This window comes from Liolophura sinensis, chromosome 1, assembly GCF_032854445.1.
Source record: "Liolophura sinensis isolate JHLJ2023 chromosome 1, CUHK_Ljap_v2, whole genome shotgun sequence".
In the NCBI taxonomy this organism is placed as follows: domain Eukaryota; kingdom Metazoa; phylum Mollusca; class Polyplacophora; order Chitonida; family Chitonidae; genus Liolophura; species Liolophura sinensis.
In genome coordinates this window covers 16,589,364-16,609,881 of record NC_088295.1, presented here as the reverse complement: position 1 = coordinate 16,609,881, position 20,518 = coordinate 16,589,364, and the positions used below count along the sequence as shown (strand labels likewise).

Below are 20,518 nucleotides of genomic sequence, written 5' to 3'. Positions count from 1 at the left end.
AGTGGAAGGTGCCACTCAACAAAGGGAGAAAACTGCAGGCGACCTTTTAGGGTCTGGAGCAGTTTACATCGAAGGTAGACCATTTTAAATGTTGAAAACAGAAGCGGCGGAAATGACAACATCTTAGGAAGATCTATTGTTATCATTTCTGCGAATAACGCTGAAGCCCAGTGGCTCATAACACATATAGCTTTCTGATCATCGAGAAGGAATGATGGATGACTCGAAACCAGGTAAAAGCTAAAAGAAAGTGTATAATTTCCGACACAGACATGTTGTTGTTGCTGTCAAGTGTTCGTGATTTCGGTTTACTTGTAATTTTCATGTCATTTCCTTTGTAGTATAGGCCTACACCTACAATTTGAAAAAAATAACACACCATATATTATTTCTTTAGAATGAATAAGGAAGGAATGTTCAGTTAAACTATACGTCAAGGCCTGTTTTTCAATAGCACCGTAATGTTTACTAATTTAGTCATATAAATTAAAATATGACTCGATTTATGCTTTCTGGATCTGAATGGGCACAGAGTCTGATATTCGGGTCTTTTATTTCTGGTCGAAAGCTACCTCTCAAAACACCGGCATGGGTCCAGGATATTGCCCAAACCATCATAAATTTGATATAGGGTAAAACCAAATAGCCAACTCAGGCATGGATCCCAGTCAACCTTTTTCTTCCGTCATGGCAAAGCGCAGTAGTTCTGAAACAGTCGCAAATTTTTATGTTAGTCTTGAAACAGCAGTGCTGTGCCATGACTGAAGAATAGATTGATTGGAATCGATGCCTTGGCTATTTGATTGTACTCCAGTACGGTGCTAAGTTTATGATGGTTTGGTTGATATCCAGGGCTCATGCTGTTGCTGACGAGAGGTGGGTATTTACGCCCTTGAATAAAAGACCGCAAGATTGGATTTTAAAATCAAAATGTATAATACAGAGTCATACTGTATAGGACCACATGATATTTGCTGATAATCATACTAGGGTAAGAAATTGAAGAATTTTACATTAAAATTGGCCCTTAAACAACAGCCCGTGTGTCCTGGCATAATAAGTTATGCGTGCAAGTTGAAATCCATTCCAGACTTGTTCTGTTCAGAAAATTTAAGCACATAATTTACATTTCTTTTTTGTCAAAATAGCTGTACAGACATGGCATGTGGAGTTTAAATAACACCTTGGTGCCATGGATTAAAAATTGCAGAAATTGGACTAGCTGCCCGAACCACAGCTGCAAGCATTAGCAGCGAAGCATCATCTAAGTTACTTAGTGCACACCTCTAATTTGAGTCCCTTGAAACATGCATGCCACCAAACTTAGTTATTCAATCTGGAATCTGGATTAAACACATGTTTTTCATGTCTACAGATCAATTTCAAGCTTGTCTTGCTAACAATTCTGTGAGTTTTAGATGGGTTATATGGGATATTGAATGTGTATAGCTTGTAGACTCTATAGACTTAGAACATCGAGAGAGTTTTAAGCATGTACTAAATTTGTTTAGCTTTGGTTTTTCTATCTAGGTCAGTTAGATACAATAATAGTAATTGTGTTAATATTAGACAAATTCATTGGCTCTACATAATGAGTACATTGACAATTTGGATCAGATTTTGATCATTTAAAAAGATGCTGACATTTGTGTGCGTGCAGCATGGATGCACTCATCTGAATAGAATGCGATTGAAATTCTTTTAAACTTGTGTGTTTGATCAAAATGGTTGCAGTAGTCACTTTAAACAGTGCGAACAGATTTTGGACAGGTTCTGACCCATTTCTGAAATGGTCTTTTCCATTTTTATGTACAGTTTAACACACGTGTTGCTTGATCAAAGCCAATCTGTCTGGGGTATTACATTTTCCTGTACATGGATATTTCACCCACATCCCTCATACATGGTACAGGGATTGAAGTTTAGCATTGGATTTTACAACTTGTTTCTGTTCTTGATTGTACATACATTGGATTAGTTGGACATACATTGGACAAGTTAGACATACATTGATTGGATGCAGGGAAGATCTGTGATTTCCCCTGAGCATCATGAACCCATGGCCAAGTATGCATGTACATTCGGTATTTTGGGGAGAGTGCCTGTGGTAACCTCTCTACCAGCAGGTGTTCATTACAACACTATGTGACCTGAGACTGACAGCTATAATCCCTTAATGAGCTTAATCTCTTACACACACAACGCACACTCCAGTGAATGTCCCCTCACACCTGCATGGCCAGAATATGTCAGCCAGTCACTCATATCAGGTTCTTGTAGCCCTTTTGCTGAGCTGGCACATTTGCAGCATGTGACTTTCATGTCGTCACTTTGTTTAATAACAATATTTCGCCTCTATCCTGGAGAATGGAAGAAGGTAATGCAAATAACTGTAAATGTACTTTCTGAAGGGTACAGATATGATAAATAGTAGGATATGGACATAAAAATAATCTGTCATTCAATGTATCCTTACTACATTATGTGAGTATGACTTTGAGGAAATTTAGTGTTCTTTGAGAAGTATTTGCAGTACAATGTACTTGGATATTTGGACTAGTAGTGGACATGTGTTTAAAACAGGTGTCCTACCTGGACACATTATCAGTTCTCTTAAAGCATAACAAGTATGTCATCTTACCTGAAGTCAAAGCTTATATGCATTTTCATGGCTTCACCTTGGGTTTTAGTCTGTGTCAAATTGAATATGGCTGGCTTTAAGAAGACGTTTTATTTTTGATGATGTTTTCTGTGCGCATCCCCTGTAGGAGATGATATTGATGCCCGCAGACAAGGCGATGGGGCACCTGATGACGGCCCTGATGCTGGCCCCACACGAAGGTATAGCACTACCTCACATTTTCATATTTACAAATATGGTTCTTCCATTTTGGCTATAACACCCCGTGAAATATTCTGAATTTTACCTTAGCTGCACAGCAGTAGGCTATTTGTTCATGCTAAAGTGTTTGATATTGGTGATAAGGTATGCCTGGATAATATGTTTTAAGTTTTACTGTTATGTTTTCTGGTGTATTTTTGTCAACTGTAATTATGCAGGGTGTTCCAGAAGTCATGCACCATCCAGGTTGAGGCTGAATGCTTGAGCTACAGAGCGGTGTGTTGCCCCATCTTTTCCAGACATAAAAACCAATTTAACTCTTTTCTTGTACTGTTAGTTTATTAGCCATAATTAACTCTGAAAGAGAGAGAAAATTGTTTAAATCAGTATTAAATCTGAAACACAGAAAAAAATGAAAATCAAGATGGTTCACGACTTCTGGGACACCCTGTATATATATATATTACATCTTGTGTTTAATTTATTCAAAATATTCAATAACTCACAGGTTTATTGGCTCGCCAATGGAAATGGGGGAGTCTGGGTTTTCACCTGCAGATGCTTACAGAATGGACTACCCAGAGAGAGGCTATGCCCTCATAATTAATAACCGTAAATTCGCGTCTCACCTAAGAATGCCAGAGAGGCATGGCACAGATGTTGATGCCGCTGGACTGTACCAGGTGTTCACAGACCTACAGTTTAAAGTGGACCTAAAACACAACATGTCTAAAAAAGACCTTCTAGATTACTTAAAAGAGGTATATACCTGCTCATCACTCATCTGTACAAATAAGATACCAAATGTTGGGCCTCTTTAGAATACTGCGCGTTATTATTTGTCTGTGTATGTTATAGTGTAGTTGTGATATACGAACAGCTTAGTGAATTGATTGTGTTTGTAAAGCTCCAGAAATCAGCACCTACAGTTAGTGATTTATCCAACACAAATTATGCAGAATTTTAACCATGCAAAGCCAAAGTTGCAACCATTAGTCTTGATCAGTAAAATGACACATGTTTATGATCTCCTTTGAAAACAAAAGTTCATTATATTCCTGTATGCCTTGCATTGCCTACATAAATGTGCAGTCATTCACATAAGGCTAGTGTCAAAGTCATACATGTATCCGAGTCAGTGTCTGCTTCCTGTGTCTGCTTCCTGACAGATAAGAGTTTTGATTTAAACTTGTCAATGTACAATTAAAGACTGAGAGCTGAAATAGACTTGATTGACTTAACCTCAGGTCTACTTACATGTAGGGCCAAATCTGGAAAAATATTGAAGGTTCAGACCCCAAACTTTAAAGGTGACATTGTGACCATGCATAAAGAAATTTTAGAAAATGCAACTCAAAAATGATCTTTCTCATAGACCTTTTAAGAAATTTGTTTGAAATTTTAACTTTTATTGGAAAACCATCATATTTTGTTCAATTTACTTGTTAGTTTAATACAGACGGATTAGTTTGGGAAATCTTTGTTGAATATGTCTTATGTTTGACAGAGCACTTTGTTTGTTTACTAGCTGCTGCCGTTGATCATTCCCGGTTTGACTGCTTTGCCTGTGCTATTTTGACACACGGAGAAGAAGGGATTATCTATGCAACGGATGGCACAATTCCCATCACAGACATAGTGGAGCCATTCAAGGGGCATAACTGCAGAAGTCTGATTGGCAAACCTAAACTCTTCTTCATTCAGGTACTAACAACTGTAATTAACAGTCGTGCAAGTTACATTTACAGTCAACATTTCACGAATTTTCATTCACATTCATTTCAGTGGTGATATGTTCCTTTTTATTTAGACCAGATAGGGTTTGAAATATTTTACGATAATATAAAGTGCTTCTGATCAACTTGTCAGTGGGACATTCTGATATGTTAGTTTGACAAGTCCAGAAATGTATTTTATAATTAATATTGAAATCCACATTGGATATCTTTTGTATACAATTCTTTGTCTGATCCTCCTGGAGAAGAAATGATGGTATGAATACACTCCAGAATGTCAAGTTGCATGCTTACAAAGCACACCATTTAAGTAGCAGGCCTTCATTTTCGAAGTTTTTTGGTAGCACTCTTGAAATTTGAAGGTCTTAAGTAGATGTGTATAACAAAATTTTTTGTATTTATGGTTTCATCACAGCTTTGCCTGACAAAATGCTGCAGTTCATGTTGATGTTGTTGTACTCTGTTTTATTGGTCTGTACCTAATGCAGGCCTGCAGAGGGACGCGTTTAGATCATGGTGTCGAGAAGTCTGACGGGGCAGGAGAAGAGACGATGGATGAAGTGGACGCAGCTACAGTACACAGGATACCGTCAGAGGCAGACTTTCTCATGGCCTACTCGGTGGTGCCAGGTAGTTTTTATGACTGGAGCTTCTCTTCTAACTACTGATTCGCCCAAGTTATATTAACTCTTACATCAGGATTATTTTTAATTATTCACCCAATTTTACACAGTTTTTGGTTTCATGACATGTCCTTTATGGTGGTAATGGAGCCCATCGACCCACTTAACATAGCTGGTGCATATTACCATAGTATAACTTGTCTGAAATATAATGAAATCACTATATGTTGTGACAGAAATTATGCCAGGTACAAGTTATGACATATTCTGAAAACAAGTCCAAGGAAATAACTTGTTTTATATGTGTTGAGCAGGTGTGTTTAATGACAGGTGTGTACATACAACCTGTTCATACTGACATGTACCCAATGTCAGATACCTTCCTCAGTCTGCCAGAGGTCCTAATTCTTCTAATTTTTGGGACAGATATTAGTGGTGCTGAAGCAAAGAATTACATGTCTCTCCCAGTTTTGTTGGAAAAAGATATGAATATGCTGTTCATTAGATGGACTAACTGTGTGAAAAGAAGAAACTTAATATTCCAGCTACAATTCCATGTATATTGGCTTAAAAGAGCAGGCCAGGTGTCCCAAAAATCAGGGGAATTAGGGAATATAGTTTTTAGATATAGACTGCCCATTTTATGAGCAGTCAGCAGTAGTCTGACCCCTCTCCCACAACAATGCTTGGAACACCAATCAAATAAACAGATAAATAAGTAGTCTGACCACAAATCACAACAACTAGTAGTGATGGTGATCTTCCTATCAAAATTAATACTGTTGAACAGAAGCCCTGATTGTCATTAAGTAAATGTAGCATTTAGAAAGATTTCGTTTTTGGTTCATTGTCTTTACTATTTTTTTTTAAAAGCATTGTATTGTTTTATGTATATTCAGGTTTCTTCTCTTGGAGGAATTCAACCAATGGCTCATGGTTCTGCCAGGCCCTCATCCAGATGCTGAAACAGCATGGCAAAACCATGGACCTGCTGTCTGTGATGACCAGAGTCAACAGAAAGGTGGCTTATGAGTTTGAGTCCAACGCCGCTAAGGCACACATGACCAACAAGAAACAGATTCCCTGTATAACATCAATGCTGACGAAAGATCTGTACCTAAGACCAAAAAGTAGCCTGTAAGAAAGTTTGATAGAAGGCAGTGTGACGTAGGCTTTGCTGATAAAACTGCTTGTAGCTGTTACTGTCACAAATTGGCACATATTTCACTAGCAATCAAGTTATGCTCAATTTTATTTATCCTCCAGCTGTGTTTTTATGACACATCTGGCATTTCCACAACGATTTCATTTTAGGCACAATTTTATTTGATGACTGCAATTTTTCAGCATTTAACATGGCTAGTATGGTAATATTTTCAGTTTTGTATTGTACTTTCTTATATAGGCATCACAGCTGATACTGTACCATAATAAAATTTCATAATTTTAGGAAGATGTACATACTCTGTTTCCACAGAGCATTCTGTTTTATAAATTTCTAAAATGCATATAAAATAACATTTTGTATGAACATTTTGTTTTCAGGCCATTAACATGGTTATTTAAAATTGGTTTTGAGTTTGTGCTGAATGATAGGAGGATATCTAAGGAAACCATGTATGATGTATTTTTGAAAGCAGCTGGTGTACATTTACAAATGAAGTTTGGCCTGTGATGCGTTCTGTCTGATTAATAGTCCCATAACTTATTTTAGAAAATGCATTTTTCAGTATGGTACAAAACACCACGATATCTGTATTGCATTGTAAATTTGTTAATCATCGTCACTTGTAACTGATTTAATAGATTGCTAACCATGGCAACACTTATACACCCACCCATGTAATATTTCTCGAAAACCTTCATTTGTGTTCTGCTTTAGTACATAGAATCAGCATGCCATGTGACACAAGCAAACGCTTGTGTGTGTTGTTTCTTAGCGTTAAACCATATAAATGGAGTGGTTAGCAGTGGACCAGGAAATTGTAAAATGTAACATCGACCGAAGAAAAAAAAGTGTAATATTTTCGTGGAAGAGATAATTCATGTTTGTCTGTAATGGTTTGATAATCGAACAGTTTATACTGTATGTCATTTTATTTTTTTTGATTTTGCATTTTGCTGGTTGATGTAGAATATGCAAGCTTGTATATGTCTTGGTGATCAAGAGTGGTTGAGTTGTCTTTCTTGGCTAAATCAGTTAATATTTCTGTGTAAAAATAATACATCCAAGTTTTGGAGAGATAAATTGACTTAAAGGTGATAATACAGCTGAAAAACAGTCTAGGTGTAATGATTAAAAGATTTATACTATTATCTAAGTATTAAATTTGAGTTATTCTTTACAAACCCATGTTTAATAAGCTTTGGACAATGTATGTAAGAAACTTCTAATGACAGGACTTCAAAATGCTTTGTTCTCTCAAGTTCAATTTGTGGATTGTTTGTGAATATTTCCTTACCTTGTTTGAATTGTGAATGAAAATTCACCTGTTTATATGCAAGCCATTTTGAAAAGCTGTTTATATTGTGGTTAGAAATCCTGCCTATGATCTTTGTTATTTCTGTATTAATGAATTTTCAGTTCAAATCAGTCAGACAAAATATGTCTGGACTGTATATATAGTGACTATAATCTGTATCTGGTGTATATATATAGCTGTCTGTTCATATACAGTCTAATAATATAAAATTATTCAGGTGTTCAAACTTGTTGGGTGACAAACATAACATTTACGTCGGCAAATATTAACGCTTTTGTCACAATTGTCTCATTAGCCTGACGGAACAGTAGTAAAGATATCAATGGTGTACATTAAAGAAGCAAAGTAAAATTCAGGCAATATCCCAAGTGACTGGTTGTAATATGTGCCTTAATGTCCTAGAAAGTTCTTGGTCTCATTAACCCTTTTGTATTAAGCTCCATCTTGTGTGGTAAAGCAAATGTGTGCCAGCTGTGATGGGAAAAAATTAAAAATTGAAAGCACAGGAGTGTTATGTGATAGATGTATTCTTTGGAACACACGTCATTTAGCATGTTGCTATAGTTACTGCTCAAAGATGTTCCTATAGTCTTCTCGATACCAGGATTGTCTGTATTACTGGTATTTTCACAGACTCCATGTCCGCATAAAGTCTGCCATCTACATGGTGTTGATATCGCTGAAAAATATGTAATAATAAGTGGAGTAAAACTCGGTCTGTAACAATTATAATATTTTTTTGTTTTGTTTTGGAATGGGGTGCCAGCCTTTTACCTTTGTTGGTAAAGATTGGGTTCAATGTGGCTGTGCTTTGGAAACCCAGTAGCCTCTCACTAATGTCGCTATGAGTTCAAGTTCAACTCCACTTTCTCGTGAGAAAACTGACAGTCATCGCAGAAGTGCAATATTAATCTATCACCTGTCGGAAAATCATAATGAGGCCTAATGGCTTAATTATAAATAACCAGTTTGACTATACCGCCATTTCGAATCTAACCGCTGACTTTGTCATCTGTAGAATGTATGCCTGCATTTGGCACTGGACAACTCACTCGACTGCACACTGTTGTTGAAGATCACCTGTATGAGGTGCAATGCCGTAATACAGCGTATGACTGAACAAAAACTCTGGTTTCTTCATAATTAAAAGTGTCATGATATGTTTTTCTCATTTTTGTCTATGCTGTTTGATATTCCCTTGGCTTTATTTAGTCCGACATAGCATGTAGCAGAACTGTATAGAGTCAGTATATACAGGCTATACGTATAGGTATTGACTCTAGAATTGTGTGAAGTTATGTGGATGTAGCATGTGTGATTCCATTTCCTCACCGGCCTTTGGCTATTATGCACAGGCCTTTAGGGGAGTAACCGTTATTGGAAGTCTAGAAATGGCGGCTATTATGCATAGGCTTTTAGGGGAGTAACTGTTATTGGAAGTCTAGAAATGGCGGCTATTGTGCATAGACCTTTAGGATAGTGACCGTTACTGGAAGTCTAGAAATGGTAGCTATTGTGCATAGACCTTTAGGGGAGTAACCGTTACTGGTAGTCTAGAAATGGCGGCTATTATGCATAGACCTTTAGGGGAGTAACCGTTACTGGTAGTCTAGAAATGGCGGCTATTGTGTATAGACCTTTAGGGGAGTAACCGTTACTGGAAGTCTGGAAATGGCGGCTATTATGCACAGACCTTTAGGGGAGTAACCGTTATTGGAAGTCTAGAAATGGCGGCTATTATGCACAGACCTTTAGGGGAGTAAACGTTATTGGAAGTCTAGAAATGGCGGCTATTGTGCATAGACCTTTAGGGGAGTAACCGTTACTGGAAGTCTAGATATCGCGGCTATTATGCATAGACCTTTAGGGAAGTAACCGTTATTGGAAGTCTAGATATGGCGGCTATTATGCATAGAACTTTAGGGGAGTAACTGTTACTGTAAGTCTAGAAATGGCGGCTATTATGCATAGACCTTTAGGGGAGTAACCGTTATTGGAAGTCTAGAATAGGTGGCTATTATGCATAGATCTTTAGGGGAGTAACCGTTACTGGAAGTCTAGAAATGGCGGCTGTTATGCATAGACCTTTAGGGGTGTAACCGTTATTGGAAGTCTAGATATGGCGGCTATTATGCATAGAGCTTTAGGAGAGTAACCATTACTGGAAGTCTAGAAATGGCGGCTATTATGCATAGAGTTTTAGGGGAGTAACCATTACTGGTAGTCTAGAAATGGCGGCTATTATGCATAGACGTTTAGGGGAGTAACCGTTACTGGAAGTCTAGAAATGGCGGCTATTATGCATAGGCTTTTAGGGGAGTAACCGTTATTGGAAGTCTAGAAATGGCGGCTATTATGCATAGACCTTTAGGGGAGTAACCATTATTGGAAGTCTAGAAATGGTAGCTATTGTGCATAGACCTTTAAGGGAGTAACCGTTACTGGAAGTCTAGAAATGGCGGCTATTATGCATAGGCCTTTAAGGGAGTAACCGTTACTGGAAGCCTAGAAATGGCGGCTATTATGCATAGACCTTTAGGGGAGTAACTGTTACTGTAAGTCTAGAAATGGCAGCTATCATGCATAGACCTTTAGGAGAGTAACCATTACTGGAAGTCTAGAAATGGCGGCTATTATGCATAGACCTTTAGGAGAGTAACCGTTATTGGAAGTCTAGAAATGGCGGCTATTACGCATAGACCTTTAGGGGAGTAACCGTTACTGGAAGTCTAGAAATGGCGGCTATTACGCTTAGGGGAGTAACCGTTACTGGAAGTCTAGAATTGGCGGCTATTATGCATAGAGTTTTAGGGGAGTAACCGTTATTGGAAGTATAGAAATGGCAGCTTTAGGGGAGTAACCGTTATTGGAAGTCTAGAAATAGCGGCTATTATGCATAGAGTTTTAGGGGAGTAACCGTTACTGGAAGCCTGGAAATGGCGGCTATTATGCATAGACCTTTAGGGGAGTAGCCATTATTGGAAGTCTAGATATGGCGGCTATTGTGCATAGACCTTTAGGGGAGTAACTGTTACTGTAAGTCTAGAAATGGCGGCTATTATGTATAGACCTTTAGGGGAGTAACCATTATTGGAAGTCTAGAATTGGCGGCTATTATGCATAGACCTTTAGGGGAGTAACTGTTATTGGAAGTCTAGAATTGGCGGCTATTATGCATAGACCTTTAAGGGAGTAACCGTTATTGGAAGTATAGAAATGGCGGCTATTGCGCATAGACCTTTAGGGTAGTAACCGTTATTGGAAATCTAGAAATGGCGGCTATTATGCATAGACCTTTAGGGGAGTAACCGTTATTGGAAGTCTAGAAATGGCGGATATTATGCATAGAGCTTTAGGGGATTAATCGTTATTGGAAGTCTAGAAATCGCTGGAGAAACTGGAGTGTGTTTTGTTTGAATTTAACATGTAGAAGGTTATGTTACATTTATACACATTAAAATTTGTATTATTAATTGATATGGGTTGATAACGTTTCAACTGGATTATATGTGGTACATGAATACTTGTTACAAACATATGATTTCAAAGGTTAAGGGGTTATGGTTGTTCAAGGATCATATATCTGGGATCCAGCTAGGAATTGTGGTAGCAGAATTTTCAGTCTGACTTTCAGAGATGCGGTCTCAGTTGAGATAATATTAAGCTATTTACATATGTATTAGCGCCTCTGTAATAAGTAATTCTGTCGGTCGGTAGGTCAACATCGTTCACCAAACTGGACGTGAGAGCTACTTAAAATCTGCGCTTGTTTGATTGGCATACCTACTCAAGAATTCCTCAGTTATAAATACGACTGCCATCAGGCTTAGTAAACCACCACACTTGTCAGGTACCTGACAAATCTCCTGAATTACCCTCAGACAAACCAACGAGACCCGGATTCGAACATGTCACCTCATTATAGTCAGGGACTAAAGGCTGCAACAAGAGCAATGCTTTATGCGAATGTGTCAGCGTGCTCCAAAATGTTCTTCTCTGGTATTAATAAATGGATTTATGCACATATGTATGGACATGTATTCTTGGGGTTTTACGTTGTACTCAGCCATTTTGCATTTATATGACGATGAGGAGTCATTGGGTATGCATACATATAGTGTGTCGTCTTGTAGCAGGGCCATGTCATCAAAGCGCTGCCGCCACTGAAGTATCATGCTGAAGACACCAGGCATGACACTCCATCCAGTCACATTATATTGACACCGGGACAACCAATCCTGTTTCCTTGCATTAACAAGTACCATTTTAAAAGTCTTTGGTATGACTCGACATGGGTTTGATCCCAGGTCTCTCGACTTCAAGACGGATAATAGTAAATGAAGCGCAGGTCTACTGAATCTAGTTGGCTGTTTCATAATATGATGGCTCACTCACATGCACGTGCATGGTGTTTTGTACAACACGTGTTCTCACTCCTATATCTTAGTACCAAACTTTTCAGACGGATACTAAAACCTTTTCAAATTTCTTCAAGCATGAGGTACATGTATGGGGGCGGTGTACGGAAATTCTACGTAAGACTATTTCTTAAAGAAGGATTCAGAAAGTTGTAGATCATTTAAGGTTGAGGTTATTCGGTAAACAGAAATCAATGTATTTCCTCATAAGCCGGAACAAGGGTAATATCCCACTTGAATTTCACTTTCGTTTTCCTGAATGTAAAGAAAACAGAGTGTGGGCAAATCTGATTGCCTATATTTTTACTGTGCCTGGAATTAGAACAAATGTGAAATGCGTGTGCTTCATACAGTTTGATGAATTTGTAAATTGACGTTAAAACTGAAACAAAACTCTCTAATATGCCTTGGTTAATTTATCTTTCAGTATATAAGATACACGTGCACGTATTGTACCAGTTTTATAATAGCGGCGTAAAAGACAAATCACATAAATAAATAAATAAATAAATAAATATTTATTTGGTGCTTTACGCAATACTCAAGAATATTTCACTTAAACGACAGCGGCCAGCATTACGGTGGGATGAAACCGGGTAGAGCTCGGAGGAAACTCACGACCCTCTACAGATTGCTACGAGACCTTCCCACTTACGGCCGGAGATGAAGCCCCTGGGTCATTAAGCTGCTCTAGCGCGCTAACCAACTGAGCCACGGAGGCCCTCAATTAATTAAATAAATAAATAAATACTGTCTGTATCGAAGATGTGTTCAAAACATGAATTTAGGATATTTTTGGCGATATGATTACATATTTATTATGTATTAATGAAAACCGCCGGGATTGATTGTGCAGATTGACAACATGCTTATTACAAACTGATCTTTCCAAATCATCATGCTGATCTGGATTATCACAGAATAATCTGGGTGGATCATTATATGACAGAGCTGACGTCAGTTATACATACGCTCACATTTGTATATTTGTGTGGTGATATGAACTGTAATGATAACAGCAATACCGACGTTCCAGCGAACGATTGTACATCTCAACGCTCTGTGTCGGCATTCGGTACGCCTGTGAAACTGTCCAGCATTATACAAATTCCATGATCAGTTTTCAGTCAGAAAGTGGGGTTTACTTAACACACATAAACAGTATCTATTTTACTGCTTAGACGCCTCTGGTTAAGCGTATTTCAGATATCAAAGAAATATCCTTTATCTTATCGCTGTTATTTTGTATCAGAAATCTATGTTACGTCTGCAGTTTTACATGTAAGCCGAGTTTTTAATGCTTGTCGTCAACAACATGGTTTCACTGAGCTGGATAACGCTAGACTTTTGCACTGTTCCTTACCTCAGCAATCTATATTAGCAATGTGCTTACAGTTTGACAACCCGATGTACTCTGGGCGGGTTTCCAGAATTCGGAGCTGAATACCGGATGACCTTCGCACCTTTCTCTGTATAACTCTCATGGTTAATACTAGCATAATCTCTATTGACCAAACGTGCTAGTTTATATAATTCCGCTCAATACCTTTGAATTCCGTCCAAAACTGCGGCTTTACCTATTTCGTCACGCAGATAGAGTAGATGGTTCACTTAAATAGCCCACATGTATACTGGCTGCAGGTAATGAGGACGAGTGTCCACCTGTGTTCGTACAACGTTATAGAGCACCTATATAGGTTAAACTAACTTCAAAGTTTATCGAAAAGTCGATGTATGTTTGGTATCGTGTGACATAGCCGAGGATATCTTCAACTGGTATGTACAATATACATGTACCGTATTAAAACCTGTGTGTAACACGTGAGAGTGGTCACGGTTTCCTCCACATCCTGGTTTTTCAAATCGTTCACTCATATGACATTACGGTAAGTGCCCTCAAGTTTATGCAGTATAGTTACAAACTAGCAGTTGAGTCAGGTGAGGTGTAGTGACAAGAATCTGTTTTGTTGAGTAAATTTGCCATTCAGGTGTGACATGACAGTTTTTACATTATCACTGAACAGAAATAACCCTCCAACGAAGTAAGTTCACACGTGTATTATGGAATGAGCACGTGCAACCAATACAAATACGTCCGCTAGTATAAAATGGTGAGCATTCGACTGAAACTTGTGTTTGTGTCATAAGATTACAGGAGAAATGTCATCCATAACACTCAGGTATGTTGATCGTTAGGGTAGTATATGATGTTCGCCGCATGAATCTTTCTAGAGGCTGGTTTTTAAACTCATCGACTTTCTCCAGTTTGATTTCTCATAGTTCAGTATGTATATATGTTTTGTATATTAATTTCATTGGGGTTTAATGTGTTCAAGAATATTTCACTTATACGACGGCGGCCATGCAAATAGGTAGAGTCAAATCACTGACACTTCGTCATTGATGTACAAATCATTCTTTAAATGCCATTTTTATATTCTTTTCAATATATATCTTATGTTTTATAGATTGACAATTATTTAATACTACATACATTGCCATTATCTGTAGATATCGATTAAATATATTATTGTTTGACTAAAAATCTAATGATCGATACGTAAGCATATATATTGATAATTTCTTATCAGTTCAGAAATATATATTTACATGTATAAATAATATCAAAAATAGCAAACAAGCACAAACAGTTCCAGTGTACGAGTTAAATCAAAGCAGCGGATGGATTGTGTCAACACATAACCTAAAATACATGCCATTGAAAATTCTGCCTCAGTTAAGAGTTCATTTTGAACGTTCGTGAAAATAATTCACATGGAAAACTTATAAAATCTACTTCCGTCTTCCAGGCCTCCCAACAGGATGGAACCAGTTCATGAATACTGCATGGACCATGCGTCACGAGGTTTGGCAGTTATCATCAACAATCGCCATTTCCAACACCCGGACTGGGGGGAGAGGCGAGGTACTGATGTGGACGCTGTCAAGATGAGGCAAGTTCTTACTAACCTCGGGTTTGAGGTCAGACTTTACCAGAACGAGACGGAAGAAGGCTTCCGGGAAATCCTCGCTGAAGGTTTGTACGCGGTCTCTTTATCATTCAAGGGTAGCAATAACCGAACACTTTCCTGACATGCCTTCTCAGGCTGCTTCAGCAAATCGCTAATCATAATTTCAGCCACGACATCCTCTGTTGACCTTGAAATACAACCAAAGATTTGCTTGATGGCGAAGTCAATACAAATTAATGTTGAGGTTATCTGAGATATTTAAATATGTTGTGCAGATACTCTAGTCCATTTCCGAATAGAGTATAATTATCGGATGACATGAATCATTCTTCGGAAAGCATCGCAGAAAAGAACTTTGTTGGTAATTTCTTACTGGTTCGTGTGTTTTTACACGATGCTTATTTCTCCTGCAGCTGTTCAGTACGATCACCACAACTCGGATTGTTTCGCCTGCGTTGTCCTCTCTCATGGAGAATCCGGTTATGTTTACGCCACAGATGAAATCATTCCATTGTCCAGTATCTTTGAACCCTTTACGGAAAAGAACTGTCCTGGTTTGCGCGGGAAACCCAAACTGTTCTTCATACAGGTAATTACACTGTGGCTTGAAAGTGCTTCATGCATGTATCTAGGTGGTGGAGTTAATAAAGCAGGTCTGAGTGTCAGAATCATCTGCCCACCTGCAGGGTATAGATGTAGGATAAACAGCTAGAAATACGTCCAAAGTTGACATCAGTTCAGCAAAGGAATTAATGGAAGAATATCAGCTTTACTTTTTATGCTTTTACAAAATGCTGTTTGTCCCTAAGGGCTATTTTTCAACTCTTTTGTTTTTATTCACCATTTTTATTTCACCTTTTTCTGCTTATGTTGTTTACCATCGAGTTCGGTCTGTATGTAGAGGAAATTTGATCATGTTCACCTGATCATTGGCTTAGATGAGATTTAGAATGACCTGTACTATAGCATGCCGCTGTTAAAGACTTGACTGTCTCACATGTGGCGTCGAGCCACGCAAACCTCCTCTAATGTCCAACCTCCAAAGGGGCATATACATTTCGATTTTATACAAATTTGCTTTAAATTTAGCAACATTTGCCTTTTTAGTGAAATACTTCTTAAGCTAAAATGCTGCTGTGAGAATGAGTTTGTAGGAATCTGCTTTGAATTTGGATCCACGTGGCAGGAAAGCACATTGGCATTATGTATTTCAAATGAAAGGTCTTCTTAATTATTCAGGCATGCCAAGGCAAACAGTTGGACGACGGCGTGGATTTTGTGGATGATAGGGACAGCGTGGACAGTGCTTTGGAAACTGACGCACCCATCGGAGAAGGAATAGCGGTCGTACCTGATTTTCTCGTCGTCAGTTCTTCTGTACCAGGTTGGTCCTGACCTAGTTCTGCTTTGTGTTCTGTACGCAGTATGACCAAGATATGGACATTCGTGTTAAGAGAGCGAAGGTTGTTGAAGAGCTGAATATTGTTTGCGTAAAAGCATGTAGACGGAAATTAAGTCTCCATTTAACATTAGTTGCAGACAAGATATTATTGGCAAGTGAATTTTTGAATTAAGGTGAAATGAAAATGTTAGAGAGACAGGGAATCCCTAGATGAGCTTTGTGCGTTGTTTATTCATAATAAACTATTTACGTTTCTATTTAAGGCTACTATTCTTGGCGAAACAACGTTCGGGGATCTTGGTTTTGCCAGTCCTTCTGTGACGTCATCAGTCGCCTGGGCGATAGGATGGACTTGTTACGGTTACTGACAAGGGTGAGCAGGAAGGTGGCTTACGACTTCCAATCGGTGTCCCATTCCGTTCCGGAAATTCACGCCAAGAAGCAGATTCCCTGTGTGATTTCCATGCTGACCAAAGACTTGTACTTCCGCCCGAAACGTTAAACAAACATTCGACGGATAGAAGCAGTCAATCAAAAATAAATCAATCAAACAGCTGGTTAAACATTTGTAAGCATAAGTCAAGCTACCAAAAAAAGAAAATATTCAAATGTGATAATTTTGTGCAATGTTTCATCATAATCTTAAACTTTTAAATGAATATGTTCATTTTCAAAACACTGGTTTATTTCAAGAAATTTGTAAAAAAAATCTTTCTTTTAGTGTATGTCGTTATACGTCTGTGGCATCGCATGGGGTATTCTGCAGAGTACTATCTGGAAATGATATTTCTATTGCTCATATTTATACATGCACTTTTTGTAACCGATATGATCCGTGTATTTTCGACATTTTGTATCATTCACACACAGGGTAACACTTCAAATAACTGGTCTAGCTCGCTGGTCATAGCGGTATATATTTATATAATTTACTGAACATTTTTTACGCAGTATTCCTTCCACTAGAACTAGATTTGAATTCACAGCGATCTCATTGGTGAGAGGCCGAAGTCATTGTCCTGTGCTAGCAGGCTAACTACTATACCACGGAGGCCAGCTTTTGTGTTTTAGTTAGGCAGAGGTAAATTACATAGAACACAACTGTTAATTTAATTCGAAAATGGCATGTTAAGATTAACTATATAAACCATCATAGTCTCGAAACATCCTGTCTATTCAGAATGACTGAGTGACTTTCTGCATTGGTACGACTTCAGCAGTGTTATTAACAATTTGAGCAATTACAACCCAGTCCAAGGTAAAATTTGACATGGTCATGTTGTATTTCACCATATGTTATCAGATCCAGTTATTTCGCTGTGGTGCTTTTGATCACTTTAAAGAGCGATCTGCTTAGAATGTGGTTGTCTTCCTCACGCGGGGCTTCCCTGGCCCAGTTGGATAGCACGCCAGCGCGGCACAATTACCCTGGAGCCTTCCACCAATGCCTCCGCTGTGAGTTCAAGTCCAGCTCATGCTGGCTTCCTCTCCCGCCGTACGTGGGAAGCTCTTTCAGCAACCTGCGGATGGTCGTGACTTTCCCCTGTACAAGTGAAATATTCTTGAGCATGGCATAAAGTATCAATAAATAAATAAATAAATAAATCTTTGTCGCACGCTTTGGAATAATATCAATAGGCTTGTATCCTAAATAGTATATAGTCATTCATCTGACACCAAGGACATGGCTTGAAAGTGCTTCGAGGTAATAAACACATGAGAGCGAACGACTGGCATTCCTGTCAGGAATAGGTAATGTTACCAAAACCACGCAACATCCCCGACCTCAGGAATAAACACTGTTGCCAAAACTATGTAACATCCTGGGCATCAAGAATAAGAACTCTTGCCAAGGCCACGCAAAATCCCGGACCTCATTAATAAGTGCAACTGTCAAGATCACGCAACATCCCGGACCCATGGGAATAAGAACTCTTACAAAGATCAAGAACATCCCCGATCTCATTAATGGGAAGTCTTACCAAGAAAACGCAACATCAATGACATCAGGAATGAGAACTCTTACCAAGGCCATGCAACATCCCCGACCTCAGGAATTTAGCTTTTATCGAATTACCCAGAATTCAGACAGACAGAGAAGGGATGGGAAGGGACAGACAGAGTGAGTTTCGACGACCACGCGTACATGTGCGACCCACAGCCAGTGAGAAGTTGTCATTTGACATTTTTTTCAGTCAGAGTTCTTTTGAAGGCAATGATTAATACGTAGTAAAGAACTTGAAAGAACATGAGAGTAAAGAAAATTACAAACAAATTTCTGGCATAAAGCATAGCATTTCACTTCTAAGCCAAACTCGAGTGAGCTAAGTAACTCATGTATAATATACATCTGGCATGACATAATGGCAGTGTTGTGTACATACAAGTGCCAAAGGACATCATTGCACAGTAGCCATGCGTCTATACAGATAAGATTATACAGGATATCTACCATTGTTAGACGGGACCTTGCTCTCTCAGCTAAAGAGCTCGTCACGCTGCACAAGACAGGTAACCTAAGACGCGTGTTCAAATCTAGCTCGCTTGTTCGCAGTCAGGAGTCGTGTCAGGTGCGTATGTTGCTGGTTTTTCGTGGGCTTTCCGGGTTTACCCAACCCACACATCGTGGTGTATACACGATGTTTTAAAAACAGCTATAAGCCTATGTAATGTACCAATATGTAGCAATTGAAATTATTGCAGACTTAATCTTATCACTGTTCTTTCTGTCGTGATTCATTTTGTCTTCTATGGTAGCTGTGTGCTTTCAGGTCTTTCATTTTCACAATCAAAGAGGCAGACATCCTTTCTATTTCCAACAGATTACGTATCTTTCAAATATAGATTATTCAGAATGTATATATAGTGATGTGCACTAACATATAGGCTAGATATGTAATATAGGCTATCTTTAAATTTTATTGGAAAGTCACTAAGCATTCACATCATTCATCAAAGCCAACAGTATTTCGCGGGTGGGCTTAAGCTTACTGTATACTATATAACGTTATATACTTTGTTACATAAGCAAAACACCTTAGATTGGTCGTGTGGATTTTCTCAGACTCGCGTGCTGAAGTAGCTAACAGTCAATCTTCTTTGTCGGTAAGTTCTCTCAAATTGTAACATCTGTCCTGAAGTGTATTTCTCATACGAGTGTGACATCCAGTCATTCTGACACACACGTAGGTCGACATATAGTTTCAAAATCTATACTGTTGATTGACTATATAACCACAGCTATCAATCTAAATGACCGATTTCAACCTTGTTGTGAGTGAATTGCTGAAAGTCATAGGCTTTTCATAGATATTTATGTTAAGCATGCATTGACTTGTGCTTGATTGCTTTGTATACCAAGTGTGCACTGGCATGTGAGTATGTTCCATATAAAATGTGCATTGGCTTGTGTGTGCATTCTATATATGTGCAACAGTCAGCGACTGCTATCGATAATAAGTGAACAGGGACCTAGGCTTTTGATTGCTTTCTAATACATAATGTTCACCTGCCTGTGATTAGTTTACCCAACAAGTGTTCACCGGCTTGTGATTGCCTTCTATATCATGTGCACACAGGTATGCGATTGCTGTACAGCGGCTTGTGACTTCTACCTATTTAATGTATACACTAGGTATTGAAATTTCACCGGCTTCTCATTTCTTCCTGTAGTGCGGCGCCCTAGGCTCTCAATCGTTAGGACACACTTGGCGCGAGTTCCAACCCGGTTTTGGTTCTGGAATTTGTAGGTAAGGCATGCAAATATCATTTCCAGTGATTTCATCATTATCGCAGCTTAACAGTTGCTACAATATTGATGGGGATTTCTCCAGAAATGGGTAAATTTAAAAAATTTTCTTGTACTGGTATTTCAAAAATGAAATTTCATTAACAATGTAAATACAAATGAACAATAGACAATAATATGCATACCTTTTCAACGTACTGTCTAACATGTGAGACTGGAGTAGGACAGGGTTTTATAGCTTTCGTTTTCGAGAATTTGACTGGAACCACTCTGTGCCACTCAACAAAACAATTT

General features: G+C 38.5%; 1 protein-coding gene across 1 annotated transcript; it reads left to right on the top strand.

Annotated features, from left to right (window-relative positions):
* Positions 1-95: 95 nt before the first annotated feature.
* Positions 96-17,752, top strand: LOC135467414 (caspase-7-like). Its single transcript, XM_064745224.1, has 10 exons — positions 96-233; positions 2,769-2,841; positions 3,351-3,628; positions 4,371-4,546; positions 5,067-5,208; positions 6,101-6,338; positions 14,913-15,139; positions 15,488-15,663; positions 16,314-16,458; positions 16,740-17,752. Exons 1-10 carry the CDS (start codon positions 212-214, stop codon positions 16,976-16,978), a joined length of 1,716 nt encoding a protein of 571 aa, XP_064601294.1. The 5' UTR covers positions 96-211; the 3' UTR covers positions 16,979-17,752.
* The last annotated feature ends 2,766 nt before the right edge of the window (positions 17,753-20,518 follow it).

Excerpts from the sequence above, each read along its gene's own strand:
- LOC135467414 (XM_064745224.1), top strand. The coding sequence starts at position 212 with ATGATGGATGACTCGAAACCAG. Across the intron at positions 3,629-4,370 it reads TACCTGCTCATCACTCATCT|CTGCTGCCGTTGATCATTCC; the intron begins GTACAAATAAGA and ends TTTGTTTACTAG. Across the intron at positions 16,459-16,739 it reads CGTCAGTTCTTCTGTACCAG|GCTACTATTCTTGGCGAAAC; the intron begins GTTGGTCCTGAC and ends TTTCTATTTAAG.